Source organism: Coregonus clupeaformis, chromosome 3 (assembly GCF_020615455.1).
Source record: "Coregonus clupeaformis isolate EN_2021a chromosome 3, ASM2061545v1, whole genome shotgun sequence".
In the NCBI taxonomy this organism is placed as follows: domain Eukaryota; kingdom Metazoa; phylum Chordata; class Actinopteri; order Salmoniformes; family Salmonidae; genus Coregonus; species Coregonus clupeaformis.
In genome coordinates, this window is record NC_059194.1 from 11,249,936 (window position 1) to 11,273,316 (window position 23,381).

General features: G+C 41.7%; 1 protein-coding gene across 1 annotated transcript; it reads right to left on the bottom strand.

Moving 5' to 3' along the window:
* Positions 1-664: 664 nt before the first annotated feature.
* On the bottom strand, positions 665-22,658 carry LOC121540501 (BTB/POZ domain-containing protein KCTD8-like). Its single transcript, XM_041849425.2, has 2 exons — positions 21,486-22,658; positions 665-3,422 (listed from the first exon to the last, which is right to left on the bottom strand). The coding sequence occupies exons 1-2, from the start codon at positions 22,300-22,302 to the stop codon at positions 2,971-2,973; spliced, it is 1,269 nt and encodes a 422-aa protein (XP_041705359.1). The 5' UTR covers positions 22,303-22,658; the 3' UTR covers positions 665-2,970.
* Positions 22,659-23,381: the final 723 nt, after the last annotated feature.

Consider the following 23,381-nt stretch of genomic DNA (forward strand, 5'->3'; position numbering starts at 1 on the left):
GTGCACATACCCTCTTTGATGTCCACACTCAAGATATTAAAATGTTAATTTCCTTGTAGTTCCAATTCTGCTTCCAATCTGTTAGATCTTTTTTTCAGTAGAGTGGTTGGCTGAGCTATTGGTACAAAAGAACCACTCCAAACTAATTGAGAAAAGATCTATCGGTTTGTGTTGTGGTTTAACATTATGGTTTGTTGTCACCATCATGTCCATACAGTATTGGATGACATTTTGCCCCAAGACAGACTTCCAATTGTCCAACAGAATCGTGCAACTGATCCATGTGGTAATTCTAAACATGTTTATACAGGTCCAAGAACAGACTGTGATGGAGGGAGCTTCATTAGAGTCATTATCATGTTATCTGTAGAACACCCGATATGGCATGTCTGTCCTTGAATATTAACAATTCCATCATCAAAATATGGAAAGGTTTACATTTCTAGTATTCTTTTGTTGTTGTATGTTTGCTGCCCTCGGCATAATATTTATTAAGGAAAACTTTGTTTATAATTAGCTGTATATTCAATAAAACAGTGTTTACACAATTTAGAATGAAGAGAAACTCAACTGCATCTTCATTGAAAGATTTACTCTCACTAATTTGAAAAACACCTTATTGTTCAGTAGACATTTATAACAAAAACATTCAGCATGTTTATAGTAGACATTTATAACAGAAACATTCGGCATGTTTATTGCCATCTGATTGAAATAAATTGGTGCATTTTCATACAGGCATATGGGATATGGGGACATTTTTTCAAGCAACACGTCAAATAGTTTAGACTTTTGAGGGCCTCGCAGTCTCGTCTAATGGCCAATCCGTCATTGACAGATTCCTAAAGTAAATGCCCTGTGACCACTATATTAGCAAAAAGCAGATAATGGTTCCTATCACAGGCTCTGGGATGAATAATACATTTCACTAGGACTTGCTCATGCCTTGTCAGTCACAATGATAGATGGATTCAAGAGAGACTCATAATTACTGCTGTCAGTTGACATGGACTTCTGAATGTAAGATAACCTACTTGCCTATGCATGCGTCACATGTCTCTATCTACTTGAATGACTGTCATTGGGTTTGGAGAACCCATCCACTGTCTGCGTTACCATGGAAACAATACTAACACTGGCAGTAGATTTTTTAAAATCTTTTCAAATATATTCAAATGAGCTCTCTTGCCCACATCTAGTAGATGAGCCCTGATCCCAAGGGATGGACCATGGATGTTTTGGAGGAAATCCCCCAACATTGCCATTACTGGTTTCTGATAAATACAGCATATCCGACCATTTCAGATTCACTTCAACCATCAGTGAAATAATCCATTATCTAGAAACATTGTGCACATTTCCATTTTCAGACATGTTTGGTCCCTGGCAGAAGATGGGAAAACATAACTTGTTCAATCCTGTTGTGATATACCTGCAATCTCATTTGAGACTAAGTGAAGATCATTTCAGCACCTTGGATAGGGCCAACTCCGACTAGTGGGGTTAAACTCAGTGGAGGATGTTCAGTCTCTGAAGCTCCTTTTCTTCTCATTCAAATAGCAAATGGAAAGCAGTCAGTGTTTATGTAATCGCCACCATATTTTCCATCTGCCAAAGCAATTTGGTGAGTGAAGTGTTTTCTTCAATTCACTAAGCCTGTATTTGTTTTAGATTTTTGCCTTGTGGTTCAATGTGCTCATGGTAAGGGATTCGTAATTGGGTTGTAAACAATATGTCTGAAAGATGTGTTGTAATTCGTCTAGTTCATAACATATCATTTTATTGAATCCCTTTAAAACAAAACCTCTCACCTTGGCAATATGCTGTATAAAATAACGGATGTATATCAGCCACTTGATGACATCATACACAGCTCATCATGCACCTCTGCAGATAGGCGTGACATTGTGCATTGCTTCAAAACAGAGCATCAAGGCATGTTAACCTCTGTTAGAAATGTAGTTATCCTGATCTCCAATCCAGGTCTTTGGGGAAGTAGGAAACGCATGAAAATGGCCAGCAGCTTTTTCATCTTTACGCAACACTTTTATTAGATAAATGATTTTCAACAAAGGACTGACAAAAACAGACTCTTCCATTGCTCAGTAATCAGCTTTTTCAGTCAATTACATAAGTTATTGGGTGAGCAAGTTAACACTGCAGAAAAGGGCTTGGTCCTCAGCACACCATATCTATCTATCTAGAGTGATTGTAAGAAATCATCTTCACCGTTCTTAGCCCAGCACTGAGGGATTTTTACATAGAGCTGGTTTCCTGGACACTGATTAAGCCTGGTCCTGGACTGAAAAGTGTTATAACATGATATTATATTTTATTGTAGAATTCTTCTAAAAAAGTTGCAATAAATGTTGTTACTCACACATTGACCATGGACAACAACAGTAAACACACCAAAGGACACCCATGGTAGATACTGAATTGACATATTCCACTCTTTCCACTATCTGGATATACAAAACCCCTTAAACAATTCACATGTTGAACACATATAATTATCTCTCTCTGTAGATAATTGAATGATTTTAATGAAGTCTTTAGTGGTATACAGTATATCTATGTTTTCTTATTCGTTAACAACAGTCATCTACATTCACAACTATTTCAATCCATTCCGAAGAGAGGGGAGTGGGAATGACACTGAAGGTGTCCAAGAAAAGAAAATAGTCAAAATTCTTTACACATAGTCATAATGTTGGAAAGGTTTTTACTTTTGAGGCTTGTATGAGTAATCTCCAATGCAATCTAGAATTTAAGAGACAACATACCGGTAAAGGGGATATCCGCTGTGCTTCCCTTCACAAAAACAACAGTTGGTTGGCGATCCTTTTAACTTCATTTGAACTGTCAGACATTTTAGAAGGAATCATAGCACTTAAAACCAGCCAAAATGGAAGGAATCCAAATAAAGATGGCTACATGTGGAATGGGGATGGGGATAGAAAATGGCCCCTATAGACCGTACTTTTGGAGTAGTTCGGACTGCCACTGCCGCTTGCGCTCGGGGAACGCCTGTGGGATTTTGATGTTGTTAAAGTCCTGGATGCACTGCTTCATCTCTTCCTCTGCACTGGGTCTCTCCGTGTTCTTCTTCCTGCTCAGGCCGCCATCACGCCCCATCAGCGACTGGAAGAGCTCGCTGTTGCGTCGCTTATCTGGCAGCTGCATCCACTGCACTGACGAGCCCTTCTTGGAGGGCCGCCCCAGGGTGAGGGTGCTGGGCTGCCGGGAAACGGACTGGAGGGCTCCGCAGCGGGCCAGGTTGGGACCATCCTGGGGTGAGGTGGCCTCGGAGTGGGTCTCGGAGCTGGAGGTGGAGAGCTCGTTGAGGGACGTGCCGCTCTCGCTGCCCTTGTCAGTACCCAGTTTGTCTTGCTTGGGGGAGACGGTCTTCGATGCCGGCCCTGCCAAACAAACAGCAGAGAGACAAGGTCAGTCACATGTTGAGACAACTGGAGTGGGAGCACGTGTATGACATGCTGCCGTTTTCCCCTAATTTCTCCATGAGTGCCCACAGCTTTTTCACTTATTTGAACTATTACAACACAATACAGTACAATACAGTACAATACAGTACAAGCACACCTGATTCATCTTGTTGATTAGTTGACCAGTTCAATCAGTTGTGCTACAGCATTACTGGAATAGATCAAATAAGTGGAACAGCTGGGGCTAATCCATAATAGGTTAGGGAAACACTGTCAGAAATGCAGCTATCCAAGGTCTTGACTATTTGGCACACATTCTATCTAGGCACATTCATATTTTCCATAGACTACTTAAATCAATGTAAATAAATTCCAGAAAAAAAGATCTGAGTGAGAGACAAAAATAGTGAGAAACAGACATGATTGTACAATGTAGCTGCAAAGTGTCCCCCATAATACCTTGCTGCTATCTGAGAAACAGTCCTTTCTCCACACAGCAGTAATCATTTCACAACTTTAGTGGGCTTTTGTGCTGGCTATCTTAAATCTTCCAGTCTTGCACTGTGAGAAAAATGAGAGAACGTGCCCATTCTTCCACTAATATTCTCATGTTACATAATTCACCCCCAAGGTAGCACAGTCAGAGTTGGAAACATGTTAGCCAGGCAACCTCTCTCTCTCTCTCTCTCTCTCTCTCTCTCTCTCTCTCTCTCTCTCTCTCTCTCTCTCTCTCTCTCTCTCTCTCTCTCTCTCTCTCTCTCTCTCTCTCTCTCTCTCTCTACACTACACTACAGACCCAAGTCATTAACAAGAAGGGTTACAGTAAGAAGGCTAACATACTGACAGCATAAGATCCCTGTCAGTGGAGCACTATAAAGTGTACCCAAGTGTTAAGTCAGTATGTTAAATTAAGCTGAGTTGCCTTTGTGAGTGCTGAGAGCAGTGGGCCTTTGCTTCCTGGCTGTGACAAACAGCTTCCTCAGCAACTACAGCGAAAGCTTGAACCAGGAACTTTTGCAGTTACTCTATACTGCATGAATGAATTAATACATTTCGAAGAAGTCAACCATTGAGAAGGACCACTGCTTAAAAACCATTGAGGCATAGTACAGTATGTTACAAAATAATTGCCTACCCATAGTATGTTGAAATGTTTTTGACAAAAACATCAGTTGCAGAAAACAATAAATAGATAATGTCACTCAACATTTTAATTGTCGGCTGATTAAGCACTGTAATCCATCCAAACAAAAACATTTAAATACACGTTTGTAGAAAATTAATTAATTAATTTAATAACATTGTTTGTTGTTTATTTCTCCTAAATAATATCTGAGAGCTTCCCAGTTCTCTGGTGGGCCTGTCAATGAGATAAAACAATGCCTCTTATTGGTGATAAAATTGCAAGCTCCAGATCTGAGGGTACCAGGAGTCCATTAGACCTCATTAAGTACGCCCTTCACTGGGTTCTAAATCAGCTCAGCGTGACCTAAGGTTAGCCGGCTAGCTGACTACACAGGCTGATCCTGGGGATTTAGCGGCTGGGAGCTAGACATGAGCCACTCATTAACACTGTTGACTATTGATTGCCAGTCGAGTTTAAACGAAGGTACCTACATACAGACTTTGTAACACTGTTATAAGACATCCATACATAGCCATACATACTTACTGCTTGTTAAAGTGTTATTGGCCCCCAATGTATAAATTCATAAAGCCTTTATAACAGTTTTATAAGACATACAAGTATTTGACAACAGATTTGCCTGTCAACTATAGCACCCATCATAACAAGCTTCATAACATATTTTGTCATAGTTCGTAATATTAATGCCTGCCTATGACATATATTATAATGTCTTATGTTGCTGTTATAAAGGCTTTATGAATGCATACATAGGGGGCCTACAAATCTCCGGTCCCACTTTCAATGACGTTCAACTTATAAAGGCTTCGTAAAGCCTTCATAAAGCCTTCCTAAGCACTACATAAATGTGTTGCAAAGCATCTATAACCGTATGTCATGCTTTATAAAGGGTTCATAAATGTAACAAAACCCACTGTTGAATATGATATAAACGTGCTTTATAAAGGGTGACATGTTGTGCTGAAGGATGGCATACGCTCTAAAGAGAAGTAATGTTAGTCACATGACACCTAATCTCGTTCCCAGACACTTCCGCCCAAATGTGCAGAAGGTCTGGTGGACCAACGCATCAAACTTGGCCTTCATTAGTTAGGGTTTGGTTTAAAATCTAATTTTAAGAATATAAATTGTTGAAAGTGGCAGAAATTAGCAATAATTATGACTTTTTCACTCTGTTAAGTAGTGACGATGACAAATACTTTACTCAGTAAGGTCACTCCTATAGAATTTTATGGTCACTCCCACTAAGGTCAACTTTGAATGGTTGATATCCAAGGCTTATATATGCTGTGTGTGCAATAGCCTGGGGACGACGTTACACCAAGAAACACTTACGTTGATGAAAGCCCCCAACCTAAAGAAATTGAAAGTGTCTTTCTTCTGGAACCAAGTTATATGTTCCTTAGTACACAAACATGCACACAACAAAAATGTGCCATACCTTGCGGTGCTGGACCCAGTCAGGTCTTTGACACAACAATATAACGAGCCATACTGTGAGGTGCTGGACCCCGTCAGGTCTTTGAAAACAATATAACAAACCATACCTTGCGGTGCTGGGCCAAGTCAGGTCTTTGACAACAATATAACAAGCCATACAGTGGGGTGCTGGGTGCAGTCAGGTCTTTGACAACAATATAACAAGCCATATCGTGGGGTCTTGGGCCCAGTCAGGTCTTAGACACATTCACCCACTCCCCCGCTGAAAGATCAGCCACAAAATGTTGGCCCCATTGTAAAAGGATGTAATAATGCCCTGGTTCCAGCATGGGAACCGAAGAGGAATACCTGGTGCGGTAGTCTCAGATTGGACCTCTCCAAATCATCTTGGCTCTGACACACACACACACACACACACACACACACACACACAAGCTTTGCAGGTCCATCAACTCATCTAAATACCTCACACCCTACCTCAAAAGTGGTCCCCTGATGTGGTTTAAGCATTGAAAATCTAAATATGTTGTGTTTCTATTAAAAAATTGGGAAAAAACTGAATTAGGCAAAAAATGTATTCAGATTTTAAAGGGCCCTATCAATGTTTTTTGCTGTGCATGACTGCACTTTAGAATGTGTGTCATCCTGCAGCACAGCATTTTGGGGGAAGTTGAGGTCAGGTCCAATATTGACCATACACTCAAAAGGGAAAGGGTTTAGAGTAATATAAAAATCTAATCAAATGTTATTTGTCACATGCGCTGAATACAACAGGTGTAGACCTTATAGTGAAATGCTTACTTACAAGCCCTTAACCAACAATGCAGTTTTAAGAAAAATAAGGAATCTTACCCACTATCCTGGTGTTGCAATGCTTTACCTTAGATGAATGACAAGGTAATACATGCTTTGTGAAGCATCAATTTAATATGATTTATAAAGCCTTTATTAAGCAGTGGGATATGTCACATTTGACATTGGTGGTTATGTCACACAGTTATTCCACATTTATAAAACCTTAATAGAGCATGACATAAGGTTATAGATGCTTTGTAACACATTTATGTAGCGCTTATGAAGGCATTATGAAGGCTTTATGAAGCCTTTAAAAGCTGAACATCATTTAAAGCGGGACCAAATCTCCTAATGGTTACCAAAGTTTCATACTGTTGCGGCAGTTAGCGACTCCCACTAATTTAACACAGTGAAAGATGATTGACAGTAAGATGTGAGGGAGATGGATGGTTATCTTGCTGTAGCTTTCATTTTATAGGATGCTGTCAATCATGACAGTCTCTGAGATTGCCTATCAGAACGTAACATCAGGTGGGCAGGCCTCACTATTTCATCAACTGGATTCTTCTGCTGAAGCTGTCGCTATGGACAAACTAGGAGTTTATTAGGCAAATGTCATCAGAGCTGGGCTAAAAATCTATTCCATTTTCACTGCAGGAAAATAGCATTTTTACTGAGCCTCATATGTAGCAAATTAGCTTAATTGTGATCAATTAGAGCATGTTTATTAGGTGAAATAACTAATATTGACAGTGAAAGGGTGACATTTTGTAGCACAGGTATTTTGTGAAACCCACAGTGCAGGTTTGTTGAAGAATGATTTTGATTAAATACAACTCCTGGTTTTATAGCGTCAGAACAAGAGGCAGTATTTCAACAATGCCAATTATGTCTGTGTATGTCTGAAATATTAAACATACATTTCATCAACAGAGATAATGCTACTACACCCCGCTACCCACTGCACAACTAAACAAAAACAACACAACAATTATCTACATCCACAACAGCAGCGGTGGCTTGTGTTCAAATGTCAGCCAGCCTTGGGGTTTTGTGTGGGTCGCAGCATGCCCGTATTAGCAAACACATGAAGGCTGTGAATCAGTGATGTACCTCAAAGGCATCGTAATGCAAAGGCTTCCACTTTGGTTTACTATCTCACTAATAGGAACAGCAGCTCAGCTCCCAGGGACGCTACCCATCATGGAATCCTGAGTGATTACAATTCACAAAGACTGCCTCTGCCACAGAAACCCATTACATGTAGATCCTAGATTACTCATCCCACAATGTAGTTTCTTTGTGTGGAGAGAGACGTTTCTACCTCAAGAAAAACTGGGAATTACAGCTCTCTTTATCGCTGATGCACACGCTAATGCAGGGGCTTTTTCCAGAAAATAACTGTGGATTAAGTTTTATCACAAGCGCATACAGGTAACTGCCAAAATAAAGGGAACACCAACATAAAGTGTCTTAATAGGGTGTTAGGCCACCACGAGCTGCCAGAAAAGCGTCAATGAGCCTTGGCATAGATTCTACAAGTGGACTTAAACCATGCCAGGAAAATGCACCCCACACCATAACATATACTTGGTATCCCTCATTTACTCAAGTGTTTCCATTATCTTGGCAGTCACCGGTATGCCTACAGTCGGGAAGGCCGCAATTTGGGCAGCATGCGAGCCAAATAAAGAACAGCTTGTTGTGTTGTGGCCGTAGAGATATAATCCATAGAAGGGTTTGTAACCTCTTACCCTGGCACTTTGACTATTAAACTCATGGGTACACTAGCAATGGATGCCAGTCTTGATTTGAATGGGAACTGCCATCTATGGATTATATTTCTATGGTTGGTTGCGGCTGCTGTTTTCTTTTTGCAAATTTCAAAATACAATCGCGTGAAAAACGTACAGTATAAAAAGCAAATGCTGCTGAATAGAGAATACTAATCTGTCTATATAACCAATGGAAACCATTTTGAGCGAACAGCAGCACTGTTTTTCAAAGTAGCTTATTTTGAGATAGGCTATTGCCATGATGAGCACATCGGTGCCTATGGCTTCATCTTCATCATTAGGTGAGTCAGTTTGCCACTGGAAAGTTTATTTAGTAGCCTACTCTATGTATATATATTTCCTCCTAATATTGTACAATCTGTGTGTCGCGTCATTGGCCTGGGCTATTGTTTGAATTCAAGACCAGAACGTTTTTATTGATCTCAGTTAGTCAGTGTCAGCGTAACCATTCATTTCGGTCATTTGTGTGCTATTAAAAAATATTCAGCTAATGTCTTCTGTCATGTAAATGACATAGAATTGCATGAAATGCGTTTATAAAAGACAAATAAAAAATCCCATATGTGGAAATCTTACAAACGCATCTGCTCAACTGTAGCCTATGCCACATCGCAAATCGCTTTCTCTCCTCTCACTGGTACCAATGGGAAAATAATACAACAGACTGCAGAGAGGGTCAGTCAATGTAGAACGGTCCCTGGGCCTTTAAAAAAGCAGAGAATGTTCTGTCCCACTGTCTCCCATCTGATTTGAAAATAGAGCATAAATAACTTACTCTCAATGCTTAGACAATTAAAGTCAAGCTAATAGAGGGGCCAGTAGAGTTAGAGAGCCAGTACATCAGAGGAGAAAATGTGACACCATTAGATGAATAGCATATCATACAAGGAGTAAGGCCCTCCTCTTGAGTTCTTCTCCTTCTTCCATCTTGTTCGAAAAAAGGCTTAGTCAGAAATGGCACCCTATTCCCTATGTGTAGCACATAGGGCCCCTGTCAAAAGTAGTCCACTATACAGGGAATAGGAAGCCATTTGGGTGACAGACCAAATTATCCCCTGAGAAAATGTGCCATCCTTGCTGTTCAGTAGGGACAGGTGAATAGTTCAGGTGAATAGAGAAATCAAGGTTTCCTACTGTACCTCACTAAGAGAAAGCCTCTCTCTATTACTGTACATCCAAGCAGTCATCAACTGGCTTTTGTGTGGGATGGTTCTTGAAGGATCTTGGCACCCACTCTGAAGCAGATAGTAGTCTATCTCGATAAGGCTTAGGGATGTTATTCAATCAAAACCGCATTACAGTATTAAATCAGGAACATAGAGTGTTAACATAGCTTCAAATAACTCAAATAAAATTGCAGAATGGTTTGGGGTACTGTAATTAATAGCAGGTAGACTACTCTACGGTAGATGCTTCCAGTTTTCTGAATAAGAGCAGTGTGTACATGGGCAGTAGTTGTAGTGTTAGTGGATAGCGGCTATGTTGATTCAAGTTTTTTTTAAGTGATTGTTTTACCTACTGGCTAATGTAGTTGAATGCACCTCTGGATAAGAGCATCTGCTAAATGACTGAAGTGTAAAATAAAATGTAGTGCGTGTAATCAAAGATGCAGAGATATTTCTATAGCAGGTTGGATAAAATTCAGCCACAATAATAATATTTTGGGCCAACTGACAAGTTTTAGCTACCTCTGTAACACTTGATGTGTTTGTATTTGGCTTTCCTAACGCTGTCAATAAGGTAATGCAACACCTTGGTAAGGCTTGCATAACAAATTGTAAAACCTAATAACACTACCACAACCAATGAAAACAATTATTCAACTATTTATTTAGTCTTATGCTTTAGGGCAGAGGGTTATCTTAATAGGAGATGACAGCTGTCATGTCAATCAGAACACAGTGTTACAGCAATACGTACAAAACCACACCTAAAACAAAGTGTCCGAGATTCACATACAAGGACAAACTGGCGATCTACTATTGAACTGAGTGCAATCTCAACCCTCCCAATAAAGGATCTTGTTCCCTATAACTCTCCCATATAACTCCCTGCTGAGTCTTCATGTTTCAGATCGATTCTCTGGGAGAGTTATTGTCAGGGCTGCACGATGATCATTGAGCCCTGGGGACAGTGGGGACAGGCTACTCAGGTGGGGTCAATCAGTATTGAAATAGGACAACTGATGCCACCGCCCTTCTCCGATGATATTGGGACACTAAGAATATAAAGGACCTAAAAAGAAAATGGCAGCCCAATTTGTCTTGTAACTTTGAGGAACAGCACTGACTCAGCTAATTATGGGCCAAAGGTAGATAAAAGGTGAAAGGTTAGATAATCACAGAAGTCTATGGGAAACTCTCAAGTACAATAAAAAACAAGTCAGCGATTCATAGTACAGATGTAGGATCTTAATTTGATCCCTTTTGTTACTGACAATTTTTCTTCACAGCAGGAAATGCAAACCTGGAGTGTATTCAAGGTTTAAAAAGGCTTCTAAAGTTTGTAATTTCCACTTTAAAATGTTATACTTGATTTGAATATAATGCATATAATGCTTGATTTGCATATAATGAAGGCATGATTCCTTGTTTAAGAATCACTTGACACTTAAAAAATCTTTCAGACCAGCCTCTACAAATGGACACCTCATCCAAAAATAGCCTCGGTGACAAGTGAGATATGCGAGAAAGCACACCAACGGCTAAGCAAGACATCTATTATCTAATCAAGTGTTGAACAAATCATTATATAAGTGCTCCCGATAACACTTCATTGAGTGCACATCAAAGAAATGGAGGCAAATTACAGTACTTGTAGATGTGTGCTAAGAATGAAAGGTGCAATTATGTTGAAAAGACAGTGGTGAATCTGAATAAGAAGGTAGGAAAGCTTAGCTGAATACTCTCAGAACAACAGTTGACCACACCTGACAGATGAGTTTTTATCTCAAGCAAATAGTGAACTGAAAAAGGAAAAGCAGATCATTTTAATGCAATTCCCTATTCAACACTGGCCAGCAGCATACCACCCTGCATCCTGGAAGCTGGAAGTAGTGTTGGAGGGCCAGTAGGAGGCACTCTTTCCTCTGGTCCCAAAAAAATATCACAATGACCCAGGGCAGTGATTGGGGACATTGCCCTGTGTAGGGTGCCATCTTTCAGATGGGATGTTAAACGGGTGTCCTGACTCTCTGTGGTCACTAAATATCCCATGGTACTTATTGTAAGAGTAGGGTTGTTAACCCCAGTGTCCTGGCTAAATTCCCAATCTGGCCCTCATACCATCATGGCCACCTAATCATCCCCAGCTTCCAATTGGCTTATTCATCCCCCCTCTTCTCCCATGTAACTATTTCCCAGATCGTTGCTGTAAATGAGAATGTGTTCTCAGTTCAACTAAGGGTAAAATATGGGTAAGAAAAACAACAACATTGTATTTGACATTTGAGATGAAGCGCACAGTTTGAAAGAAATATGGTGGATAATATATCACAGTAATGACATTTAGGTAATGGTTGAAATAGCAGGATAAAAAACACAAATATAGAGATATAATGATGTTAAAGATGGTCAGAACGTTCAGTCCACCTTACTAATTAAATGAATAGAGGTGAGGGATCAGAATGGAGGGCAGAGGCCTCATCAAGTAAGATGTTAAAGATGAGACTGAAAAAGATGGAGCAGGTTTTGGCCTTTGTCAAGTGAGAGGGGACTAGAGAAAAGAAGGAGTTGAGTGTGATAGCAATCTATAATTGAAATGCAGGTCCTCCTATCTCTCAGCGGCTGAGTTGGGGAAAGAAACGAAGGATGAAGATTCTCAATGTAGCGGTGATGCCCATGGGGAAATGGCTTTAGCCTAAACAGAGGAAGAGCAGGAGCATGACCAACCCTTAGGGCACAACATACAGGTTGTTTCTATACTTCAGCACTATAGGCATTGTGTTGAATACATGTCTGTCAGTGGAGACTGGTGTATTGAGGAAGAGGAGGATAGTTATCCTCGTTTCTCCTCCTATGTGAATATTTGAATTTCACTTGCAGTACATTCTCAGCAATGAGTTTCCAGACAGGTAGGTGGCAGTTTACCTTTTAAGCACTATGGTCCAACATTTATGTTACACAGACTAAAGACTAAAGCCACCTGTAATCTGTAAATCAATGTGCACATGTACTCTGTAGTAGCAATTGCTATCAAAACAAGTAAAAATCCTGCTAGTAAACATCCAATTCCAATGAAAGCACTAAGCACTAATGTGTTCACGCACAGGCTCACAACCTGTGTTGTAGTGGAAGTCTGGGAGAGCAGATGGCCTCACAAGCTAGTATTTTCTCTGGGGGCATAACAATGTCCTAGAAATAATGCACATGGAAACGGTGTAAACATATTGTGTTCACTCATGCTTCCCTCTCCTAATCTTGCACATGGAACATTCCCATCTGTGTCCATTCTATGGTCAAGTAGAGTCCACAATGACTCTACCACTTGGTCATGACTACTTAAATTCCTGGTGTCTATCTGGACTTAAACAACAGTCAAAGTGGCTGCCGCCACTGCCATTATCTTTCAGGCGTGTTATCAGACAGCTTTTTGCCAAATAATGAGACTTAGGCCGATAAAGAGCACCGTAGTCGACTGGCATTTGCTTGATAAGAATCCCCAGCGCTTAAAGTTAGAATCTGGTATTTATTTTTTTCAGCAAAATGGCACCTCTGCCACTTGTTTTGGTATGTAGCTGAGGGATGTGGCCATTAAGCAGATTCCCAGTTACCAGACTGCTCCATTTAAGGCCTAAAGTTATGTTGTGAAAGGGATCGTTGTGTGGCTAGTAGAGATTGTGTTTAAAATTAACTGAAATGATGGAAATCAACAATATCACATCAAACATTAGAATACTTTGTGGAAATGTAAACACATTTTTGTTTACGCAGAGATCAAGGCATAATTGTAATACCTGTAGCAGCCCAGTATATGGATATGTCAAATTATGTCTCGCCTTCCTTTCCACACATTATCCATTCAGTTTACAGCTAACTTAAACCAACCAATGATCTCTGCCTCTTTCATTTTAATAAAAGCATTTGCTAATATTTAACTCTAAGGGAATTTGACAGCAGGAAAAACAAATGGTGTTGAAGAATCATTATACTCTCCTATTGTTCTCTCTCTCTCAATACCATGGTATAAACTCTCCTATTGTTCTCTCTCTCTCTCAATACCATGGTATAAACTCTCCTATTGTTCTCTCTCTCTCATACCATGGTATAAACTCTCCTATTGTTCTCTCTCTCTCAATACCATGGTATAAACTATCCTATTGTTCTCTCTCTCTCATACCATGGTAGAAAACTATCCTATTGTTCTCTCTCTCTCAATACCATGGTATAAACTCTCCTATTGTTCTCTCTCTCTCAATACCATGGTATAAACTCTCCTATTGTTCTCTCTCTCTCAATACCATGGTATAAACTCTCCTATTGTTCTCTCTCTCTCAATACCATGGTATAAACTCTCCTATTGTTCTCTCTCTCAATACCATGGTATAAACTATCCTAATGTTCTCCCTCTCACTTTCAAGTACTGAAATTCTTTGTCTGGGTTGACAATTCCAAAGGACAAGAATAGCTAATCAAATGAGCAGTTGGGAATTGGGATTATTTGTTTTGCATGGAGAATCAACTACCTGTCTCAGAGCCTACCCCGAATGCTTATCTAAATGAATGAAAGGGATTGCAAGCCTTATTTAAATGACAAACCGCATGCCGCATAATGCAGGAAAAACACTGTAGGTTTGTTATCTACACAAGACGGCCATATAATCTCATTCAACGCTTGGGAGAACGCGTCATTCACTTCGCAATGTTGATGAGCATGGGAAATGGAGTGAAGTTTAGGGAGTGAGCAAACGGAAGAGAAAGTCAACTTCCCACCCGGTGGCCTGCCCGCCCGCCACCTGACCTCAGACGAAATCCATAATTTGGACAGTCGTGCCGGGAGTCCCACCACATTTGTCACTTGTCCCAAGGTTGCATCTGTGGCATTTAAATGATTACCCTCTCAATCAATAATGGTTATGTTGAGGAATGTCGCGGAATAAAACAACCTTCTCTGTCATGCCTCTAGGTCGGTGTTTGTTGGCGTTTTGCTTGGCTTGGCAGAAAAATTGAGTATCAAAATGAAATCTGCATGCAAATCGTACTGTGTCACGACAGTTCTAGGATGCGCTCTGCAAAATGATAACCAACTCAGACCATATCTAAGTCTATAAGGCCTTACATTAACATTTTGGTTTTCCCATTGTCTTAAATCGACATAACAGTCCAAAATCACAGTTTGTCAGATGCTTTTAGACCCCCAAAGTAGTCTGTTGTCATGATGAACCCACGTCCCACACCATCATGATGAACCCATGTCCCACGACATCATGATGAACCCACGTCCCACGACATCATGATGAACCTACGTCCCACGTCATCATGATGAACCCACGTCCCACGACATCATGATGAACCTACGTCCCACGTCATCATGATGAACCCATGTCCCACGTCATCATGATGAACCCACGTCCCACACCATCATGATGAACCCACTTTCCATGCCATCAATAGTGTAGATGCAGCTATGCACCAAATAAAAATCTGGAGATATATGGTGCTTATCTTTTCCATTCACATGGGGATGGAGCATTTAGCTGAATCTACACAACAGATGGCCTGGAACGTGGAGTTACCTCAACATGTTTAAGGTCTGAAAACGTCTGACAAACGTTGATTTTGCTGCATCATTTCTCCTTTTAACTGACAAAGCATCTCTGATGTAAGGGATCTTCTTTTTTTTTTCTTGTTGGAACTTTGGCTAGCAGACTCTTCAGGACTATGAATCAAACATGATGAAGTAACAACAACTCTAACCACCCAAATTGTATTGAAAAGAAATGTGTTGAAGACATATCAATGACCAAATGTAAGACATTAATATAGCTGAAGGCCATACATTAACATTTTGGTTTTCCCATTGTCTTAAATCGACATAACAGTCCAAAATCAGTACACATTTGAGAACAGATTTGAGAACTGTTCGCAGTGTGCAGTATATGTGGGGCTGTAGATAACAATGGGCTGTGATAGGGACCGACTAGGGGTTTTCACTCCCTATATGTCCCTGGCAAAGAGGATTACCTCTGTAGAAGTAATTGAACAAGATGATTTGTTGAGCAAAAGTGTGTGTGTGTGTGTGTGCATTCGTGCGTGCATGCAAGGTCTCTGTGAGATAACAGCTTCTGTATGAGCAAAACCTACAACCAGCAAAATGAGAGCTAGACTAGAAGGTTCTATCTGCAAAAAGATGATCCTAAGATAATTGGCTTTTAAGTTCCAAACCCTCATTTGTGTGATGGTGTCAGAAATGTTTATCTAGTATTCTTTTGAACTTAATAACATAAATTGGGGTATTTAGAGTACTACATAGGTAGAGAATATTGAACAGAACAAGGCTATGTCAATAACTAAATGTTGACAAAAATGCAGATAGAACCTTATAGTCCCAAGCTCTCGAAAAGCCTTTGGGTTTTATCTAAGAGTACAACATGTCAAGAATAAGTTTGCATTATGCCGGAGTATGGAACATGATTCAAAAGAAAAAGATATTGCACACTTCTTGCTTACAAAGCTTTACATATGTATTCTAGTTTATTGCCAACGTTTCTGTCTATTTACCTTCTTCAGACCAGAGACATTGGCAATCAATGTTTTTGGTCTGAGAAACAAATTGTGAAATTGCTAAACCATAACAGCATGTATAATGCATAAACGCATGGTAAGGGGCAAGGTAAGGGGCAAGGTAAGGGGCAAGGTAAGGGGCATGGTAAGGTGCCAGGTGAGGGGCATGGTAAGGTGCCAGGTAAGGGGCATGGAAAGGGGCATGGTAAGGGGCATGGTAAGGGGCAAGGTAAGGGGCATGGTAAGGGGCATGGTAAGGGGCAAGGTAAGGTGCATGGTAAGGTGCCAGGTAAGGGGCATGGAAAGGGGCATGGTAAGGGGCATGGTAAGGGGCATGGTAAGGGGCATGGTAAGGGGCAAGGTAAGGTGCATGGTAAGGTGCCAGGTAAGGGGCATGGTAAGGTGCATGGTAAGGTGCCAGGTAAGGGGCATGGAAAGGTGCCAGGTAAGGGGCAAGGTAAGGGGACATGGTAAGGTGCATGGTAAGGTGCATGGTAAGGTGCCAGGTAAGGGGCATGGTAAGGTGCCAGGTAAGGGGCATGGTAAGGTGCCAGGTAAGGGGCATGGTAAGGTGCCAGGTAAGGTGCCAGGTAAGGTGCATGGTAAGGTGCATGGTAAGGTGCCAGGTAAGGTGCATGGTAAGGGGCATGGTAAGGTGCCAGGTAAGGTGCATGGTAAGGTTCCAGGTAAGGGGCATGGTAAGGGGCATGGTAAGGTGCAAGGTAAGGTGCTGCAGTCTGGTTCAGGAATAAAAGTTACAAGTCTATAATGCCTGAGTTGGGATGATGACTCAGTGTTGGAAAAAACTTTCTTATTGAATGCTTTCAAGTCTGGTAAATGCTAAACTTAATGGTTTAAGCAATGGAAAGCTTTTAAAGCGATACTGCGAGATTCTGGCAATTAAGCTTTTCTACTTACCCAGACTCAGGTGAACTCTTGGATACCATTTTTATGTCTCTGGGTGCAGTATGAAGGAAGTTAGAGGTAGTTACATGAGCCAATGCTAACTAGCGTTAGAAAATGGATGTCTACAGGTACGGTAGCGTAAGCTAGTGGCTTAGTTGCCAGAATCTCGCAGCATCCCTTTAACATGGTGAAATGGAGCTGTTTGACAACATGGTCAATGCTTCCTATTTGCATTGTACATTGAGTGTACAGCTCATTAGGAACACCTGCTCTTTCCACATAGACTGACCAGGTGAATGCTATGATCCCTTATTGATGTCACTTGTTAAATCCACTCTAATCAGTGTAGATGAAGGGGAGGCGACAGGTTAAAGAAGGATTTTTAAGCCTTGAGACAATTGAGACATGGATTGCGTGTGTGCCATTCAGAGGGTTTATGGGCAAGACAAAATATTTAAGTGCCATTGAACGGGGTATGGTAGCAGGTGCCCGGCACACAGGTTTGTGTCAAGAACTGCAACGCTGCTGGGTTTTTCACGCTCAACAGTTTCCAGTGTGTATCAAAAATGGTCCACCACCCAAAGGACATCCAGCCAAGTTGACACAACTGTGGGAAACATTGGAGTCAACATGGACCAGCATCCCTGTAGAATGCTTTCAACACCTTGTAGAGTCCATGTCTCGACGAATTGAGGCTGTTCTGAGGGCAAAAGGGGGTGCAACTGAATATTCATGTTTTGTATACTCAGAGTATGTCTTATACAATATTGTCTCTCTTGTATTTTTAGACTTATTCTTGCCATTAAATGTCAGGCTGGAAATGGACCAATCGCCACCTTTTCCATAAATGATCTATACAGAGCAAGGTTAGAGCTAATATATCCGTGTGGAATTGGATATTGCAGTATAGAATACATTTGAAAGCATAAATACTGTATATTCATAACGTGCAAACAAACAATGTGCCTGCACTTAAAAAAAAGAAGTAAAAATTGATAATATAATATAAATGGTTCCTTTTTTATTATGTTATTGTTGTAATTTAATATACTTTAACATGTCATTATGGTACCTATAGGTCTATGTAGCATTTCCTTGTCATGAAAAGTGTTTCAAATCATCTTTAGAACACCAACAGAATGCAGTTAAAACACATGTTCAGGAGTTAGCTGATCTTTGTATTCAACAGGGGAAAAATCTGCTTTGTTATAAGCGGTGATGCTCCAACATTGCTCAGGAATAAAAGCTTGATCCCTTCATAAATATCAATACAATGCCCTGTTGCAGAGCGGCTAATGAATTATGCAAGACCCGAGCAGGATTACACAGGCGGATCAGCTTCAGCGGAAAGAAGAGAGAAGTGTGTACAGTAATGCCAACACGTCTACCTGGAGGAGGGAAAGTTGTTATGAAAATAACCCAATCAAAACAGTCAGACAGGCATTTGTCAGTGGCTGCTGTTGACCTCGAATTCCTTGGATGTCACCGCAACACTTCTGCTTCGTCAGCCCATCCATTACCCCCCTGCATATTCATGCCCTCTAGCACTTTCAAAAGTGTTATACAGTACCATGGTGCCTTGACAGGCAGGGGGGTAAGATATATGGATATGTCAGATATGTTGCCCCCCCACCAATGGAGTGTTCTCACATACATCTGTTATGTTGGCATCTGTGCTTCCCTCAAAATAAAACACCTCTCATGGAAGATTTTTAGACGATGCCTCTAAGCCCTCTCTGCCATACCTTGGCATGATAGGCTTGTGAAAAGTAGCTCTCTTTTTTATTGAATGTTAGCACTGGGTTGGACTCATTCCCCACTGGTCTATTTTAAAGTATTTTACTCCATAGAAAAAAATTGTGTTTTCTGTTGTAGATGTCATTGATCCTGTTCTGACTCCATTGGTGAAAAGGTAGCCAACTAATATCTTAGTAGTGTATTGATAAAAATGAAATATTTTCTGTGCTTGTTCAACCCTCGTCTTAGAATGAACAGACAATATCAAGCCTCCCCTCTCCCTGTCAAAGCCTTCACGTCCAAAGGGACCCAGCCCCGAGTTCTTCGTTACCAGCAGGGACATGTGACCGGGAGAGTGAAAAAGGGTGACAAGTCAGGGAGCAAAATGTCTGAAACCATATACGGTCAATATATAGACTGGCTGTTTTGTCTTCATTAACCCCTTTTTAGGCCCCTGACGTCTGTGCAGGCATACAATGATGCAGACTCAAAGACACACACACTGGCACACACCACTCTTTCTCATTATCTATTTTTACTGATTAGACTGTTCCAATCTGTTTCGATTTGCCTGTTCCTTTGCACTGTCTTGGTTGTTTCCCCGCCATTTCATTCCCTATTCCCCAGACACACCTCACACCTCACCCCCAGACACACTCCACCAAAACCCCATCTACAGTGCATTTCGGAGTATTCAGACCCCTTGACTTTTTCCACATTTTGTTACGTTACAGCCTTATTCTAAAATTGATTAAATTATTTATTAATTTTTCAATCTACACACAATACCCCATAATGACAAAGCGAAAACAGGTTTTTATAATTTTTTGCAAATGTCTTAAAAATAGAAAACAAAAACACCTTATTTACATAAGTATTCAGACTGGATTGTGTCGAGGCACAGATCTGGGGGAGGGTACCAAAAAATGTCTGCAGCATTGAAGGTCCCCAAGAACACAGTGGCCTCCATCATTATCAAATGGAAGAAGTTTGGAACCACCAAGACTCTTCCTAGAGCTGGCCGTCCGGCCAAACTGAGCAATCGGGAGAGAAGGGCCTTAGTCAGGGAGGTGACCAAGAACCCGATGGTCACTCTGACAGAGCTCCAGAGTTCCTCTGTGGAGATGGGAGAACCTTCCAGAAGGACAACAATCTCTGCAGCACTCCACCAATCAGGCCTTTATGGTTGAGTGGCCAGATGGAAGCCACTCCTCAGTGAAAGGCACATAACAGCCCGCTTGGAGTTTGCCAAAAGGCACCTAAAGGACTCAGGATTCTCTGGTCTGATGAAACCAAGATTTAACTCTTTGGCCTGAATGCCAAGTGTCATGTCTGCAGGAAACCTGGCACCATCCCTACGGTGAAGCATGGTGGTGGCAGCATCATGCTGTGGGGATTATTTTCAGCGGCAGGGACTGGGAGACTAGTCAGGATCGAGGGAAAGATGAACGGAGCAAAGTACAGAGAGATCCTTGATGAAAACCTACTCCAGAGCGCTCAGGACCTCAGACTAGGGCGAAGGTTCACTTTCCAACAGGACAACGACCCTAAGCACACAGCAATGACAACGCAGGAGTGACTTCCGGACAAGTCTCTGAATGTCCTTGAGTGGCCCAGCCAGAGCCCGGACTTGAACCTGATCGAACATCTCTGGAGAGACCTGAAACAGCTGTGCAGCGACGCTCCCCATCCAACCTGACCGAGCTTGAGAGGATCTGCAGAAAAGAATGGGAGAAACTCCCCAAATACAGGTGTGCCAAGCTTGTAACATCATACCCAAGAAGACTTGATGCTGTAATTTTGCTTGGTCATTATGGGGTATTGATGAGGGGGGAAAACAATTTAATCAAATTTAGAATAAGGCTGTAACGTGATAAAATGTGGAAAAAGTCAAGGGGTCTGAATACTTTCCGAATGCACTGTATCTACAGCCCTCAGGAAGTTTTCGATCCTTCAATCATTCTTCTTACAATAAAACTGTGTGTTAATCTCACACACCTTTCCCTTTAATCTCTTCTCTCTTTTACCAACCTGCTGTGATTTGGAAAACATTTCCAACTGATGAGAGGAACAGGGAGGGTGGGCAGTCCCACATTCTTTACGTAATTTATTAGCTATATTGAAGAGATAGAACAGTGTTGGAAAGACGGTGAAGATAGGGGGAGGGTGAGTCAAAGGGCAGTGGGCCGGATTCAAACCCATGCCGACTCTAGCATATATTTTAGCTGGGATCAGCGGACGTAATCGCTGGACCACACAGGAAAGGGTATTCTCAAGGAAAGTGAAGAAGCTGGTATTGGAATTACTTTGAACCACAGAGAGAAAAGGCTATTATTTACCTTCAATATCCTATACAATCCAAGTCAGAATAGGTAGGCAATTCGTGCAATCTTTTCACTTGTGAAGAGAAATTTGACACAATACTTCTAAAACCTGACAAAACATGTTGGACCCACCTTTCCAATATGTATGTTAGTTAGGGTGAGAAGTCACTTACTGAAGAAGATGTACTCCGTATAGCTGCTCCAGATTTTGTCGTTCCTGTACTGGTTGACAAAAGCGGCTGTTCCCGTGGAGTTACACGCCACCATTGTAAAGCCCACCTCAGAAAGCTGGTCAAATGCCTGCTCCAGGTAGGTGAACTTGAGGTAAAACCGTGAAGTGTACTTCTCCGGCGGCCTGTCGGGGTCCCGGCTCTCGTTCAGTGTTTCCCCAAACACCTCTTTGGCCAGGGCGATGCGTCCACACACCATGATCCGAGCCACGCGTCGGAACTTGGCGTCGGCTTGGTTGTCCCGCATTGTGGTGTAGGAGCCCCTGTAGCCGATGGTGATGAACCCTGACCTCTTGTCTGAGGAAGTCGAGTTACAACCTGTGGGGTACTCGCTGCTTTGCGAGCTCTCCTCGATGTCGCTGTGGCAGCCCTCATCGTTCATGGAGCCCTGCTTGGAACCTACCCGGGGCCCCAGGAGGCGCAGCAGCTCGCCCAGCTTGAAGTGCTCAGCCTCCCGTTGCAGACGCTCACGCTCTGGAAAGTGGTCGGGCAGCACCAGCTGGCGGTCTCGCAGGAAGTCCAGCACGTAGCGGAACAGGAAGCCATCGCGGTCGATGAAGAATCGACCTCGGCTGTCCCTCGGCAGCTCCCATGGTGGGCACCGGGCGAACATGGCGTGCAGGGTGGTGTCGGGCACGCTGACCAGAGTGGAGCGCTTGGTGACGTACACCTGGCCACCCACATTGAGCTCCACCACCTCTGGGGTCAGGGTCGGGGCGGACACCTCGCTGATGGGCAGAATGGTCTCCTTCATGGCCATGGTCCCGTAGTTCCACCAGGTTATAGAGAGAAATCAAACACCTCCCCTTCCAAACTCAATAAGGTCCTCTCAAACAAGTGGAGCAAAAAGCTCAGTGAGGAGCGAGAGAAGAAAAAGGTCCAATAGAATCAATAGTGGTCACCAAGGAGTTCACAGCATAGCCGGTGCTGAAGTTTGAAAGAGGCAGAGGACTACATCCCTGCTGTTAGAGGAAGCTGAGGAGGAAGAGAGAGAGAGAAAGAGAGAAAAGATGGAGAGACAGAGTATCAGTTCCCCCAGCCACTGTCACCTCACTAATGGAGAGAGCAAATGCCAGGAGAGAGCGATAGAGGAGGAGAAGAAAATCACTGAGCAACTCCCAGCATCATTTGTCCAGAGTCTGGGGGAAACCATGATGACATCATCCTCTGAGTGAAAGGGGAGGAGCTGCAGTTACAGCCTTTTAAAGAGGCAGTATAAAAAATATTGATACAATACAATATTACCCAACTTCATCTACCCTTAATGTCTGAAGATGATCTGGAAACAAAAATTAAATAAAAAACATTATAAACAGATACAAACATTCAGACATTAACAAATCCCAGCATTTTAGAATGTTGATTCCAGAATATTGTCAATGCAAAATTGACATATGTTTACATATTTCACATACTTTAAAGTGTTTTTTAAACAAAGGACCCAATGTATTAAACAACCCTATCTCCTACACGATATGTATTTTTGGTTGATTGGAAATGCACCAATACTGTAGTAGTGGAAAATATCCAACGAACGTTTCATATTTCAACAGCGCCATCTCTTGGAATGCTGAAAAACATTTAAAAGAAGCCCATGATCTTAACATTTTTTATATCTAATAACTTCAAACATGATTATGAGGTCTTGTTTTGGCCTTACAAATAACATGAATATTTTGAAATGTAGAAATGTTTAGCAAAATCGGCATCATTGATATTGTTGAGGAGACGATCTGAATATGAAGAGTAGACAACAGGGGTGTGTATTCATTACGTCTTGCAACAGAAACTGAATCAGCGTAATGAATACACCCCAGTAGACCCAAAATACATGATGAG